Below are 1,751 nucleotides of genomic sequence, written 5' to 3'. Positions count from 1 at the left end.
TGTCAGTAGGTGGAAACAGCTGGTCCAAGCTCCACCGAAGCCCTGGGAAATACCTCCAGGAACAGAGGGACACAGTGGCTCTAACTCAGATAATAGGGATGTGGGGACTGGGAGGTGAGAACCAGGTGGCCTGCCCAAAGCAGGTCAATGCCCAGGGGCCAGGCTTGGAGAGGGAAAGGGAGCCGGTGGTGGAAGAGAAGGTTGGGGTGGGGGAAGACAGTCCCAGATTGCTGGACAAGGCCAGGTTCTTCAGTAACAGTCAGGCAGCAACAGGAACGGTCGGGGCTCTTCTGAAAAGTTGGTAACTACAGGCTCTCCTGATCTCTGGCCTCCGGGGCCTCAGCTTCCTTCTTGGGAGCTTCTTCCACCTCCTCAGGCTCCCGCTTCTCCTGAGGGGGGTTACAGACGGAATTGGGCTCCGACGGGGTGCTGCTGTTTTCCGCCTCCACCAGAAGGGGCCTCTCACCGTCAATCCTAACCTCTTCCTTTTCCTCCCGTTTGAGCTCGGCCTCCTTGGGACGTTTGGGGGAGTACTCCAGCAGGTCTCCCGCGCCCCTCTTTAGCGCCGCCTTCTCCTCCTTGGTTGGTTCGTCAAGGGCTGGCTTCCCCTCCTTGTGACCGCCGCCCTCGTTGGTCCTCTTCTTATCCCCGTCGCCCTCGGTGGTCGTCTTCTTATCCCCGCCACCGTCGGTGGTCGTCTTCTTATCCCCGTCGCCCTCGGTGGTCGTCTTTTCCCCAATGCCTTCGGTGGTCGTTTTCTTATCCCCGGCGCCGTCGGTGGTCGTCTTTTTATCCCCGTCGCCTTCGGTGGTCGTTTTCTTATCCCCGGCGCCGTCGGTGGTCGTCTTTTTATCCCCGTCGCCTTCGGTGGTCGTTTTCTTATCCCCGGCGCCGTCGGTGGTCGTCTTTTTATCCCCGTCGCCCTCGGTGGTCGTCTTTTCCCCAACGCCTTCGGTGGTCGTCGTCTTATCCCCGGCGCCCTCGGTGGTCGTCGTCTTATCCCCGGCGCCCTCGGTGGTCGTCGTCTTATCCCCGGCGCCCTCGGCAGCCTGCTGGTGGGGCTCGGTCCTGCAGCTCTTCTCTTGGGAGAGGTGGCAATCAGAAGCCTTGACCGTAGGGTTGTTCTCGATCTCCCACAGCCCCTCGCTGAACCCTCTCCTCTTGTTGGGTTTGCCAAACTTCTCCTTGGACTCTTCGTAAGGGAAAAGGTTTTTGGGGCCTAGGAAGGCCGTCTCGTGGGTCCCGAAAAAAAAGACTTGATATTTGTTGGACTCGTAGGTCTGTTCTATGCGGGCGGGCCAATGCATGAAGCCCTTAAGCTTTGCAAACACCAAGTCCCCACGTTTGTACTTGCGCCGGTTGTGGAGCGACATGGCGGAGGGCTGCCGGACCGTCTTAGCAGCGGCCGGAAAGGGCGACGCACAATTTTCACGCGCCGCGGTGGCGACCGCTGAGCTTCAGCGACCGCGTGGCTCCACCTCCAGGGCGCCCCCTGCCGGCCACCGCCCACCTTTGTCCCACCCTCTCCTCCCTCCCTACCCTCCCTGCCCGCTGCCTTCCGGCCCTCGCCCCGGCCCAGGCCTACCCTTGGCGCCCTGCGCTTACGCGCATGCGCAGATCGCGGCTCTCGCTCTGGAGCCCGAGAAGGTTCTAATACCAAGAGTGCGTTATCTCTGAAACCAAAAGCCACTTTTGACCCTGCCTTGGACATCGTGGTTTCTAGAGTTATAAAGCAAATAGGACGCTCCATC

General features: G+C 60.4%; 1 protein-coding gene across 1 annotated transcript; it reads right to left on the bottom strand.

Moving 5' to 3' along the window:
* Positions 1-225: 225 nt before the first annotated feature.
* On the bottom strand, positions 226-1,373 carry HDGFL1 (HDGF like 1). Its single transcript, XM_003416444.3, has 2 exons — positions 1,050-1,373; positions 226-671 (listed from the first exon to the last, which is right to left on the bottom strand). The coding sequence occupies exons 1-2, from the start codon at positions 1,371-1,373 to the stop codon at positions 306-308; spliced, it is 690 nt and encodes a 229-aa protein (XP_003416492.1). The 3' UTR covers positions 226-305.
* Positions 1,374-1,751: the final 378 nt, after the last annotated feature.

Source organism: Loxodonta africana, chromosome 1, assembly GCF_030014295.1.
Source record: "Loxodonta africana isolate mLoxAfr1 chromosome 1, mLoxAfr1.hap2, whole genome shotgun sequence".
Taxonomy (NCBI): Eukaryota; Metazoa; Chordata; class Mammalia; order Proboscidea; family Elephantidae; genus Loxodonta; species Loxodonta africana.
This window is presented reverse-complemented; position numbering and strand designations above follow the sequence as displayed.

Bases quoted from the DNA above. Each gene is read 5' to 3' on its own strand.
- HDGFL1 (XM_003416444.3), bottom strand. From the start codon at position 1,373: ATGTCGCTCCACAACCGGCGCAAGTACAAACGTGGGGACTTGGTGTTT. The intron at 672-1,049 runs GCTGCCGAGGGC...GGCGGGGATAAG, and splicing joins GGACCGAGCCCCACCAGCAG to AAGACGACCACCGAGGGCGA.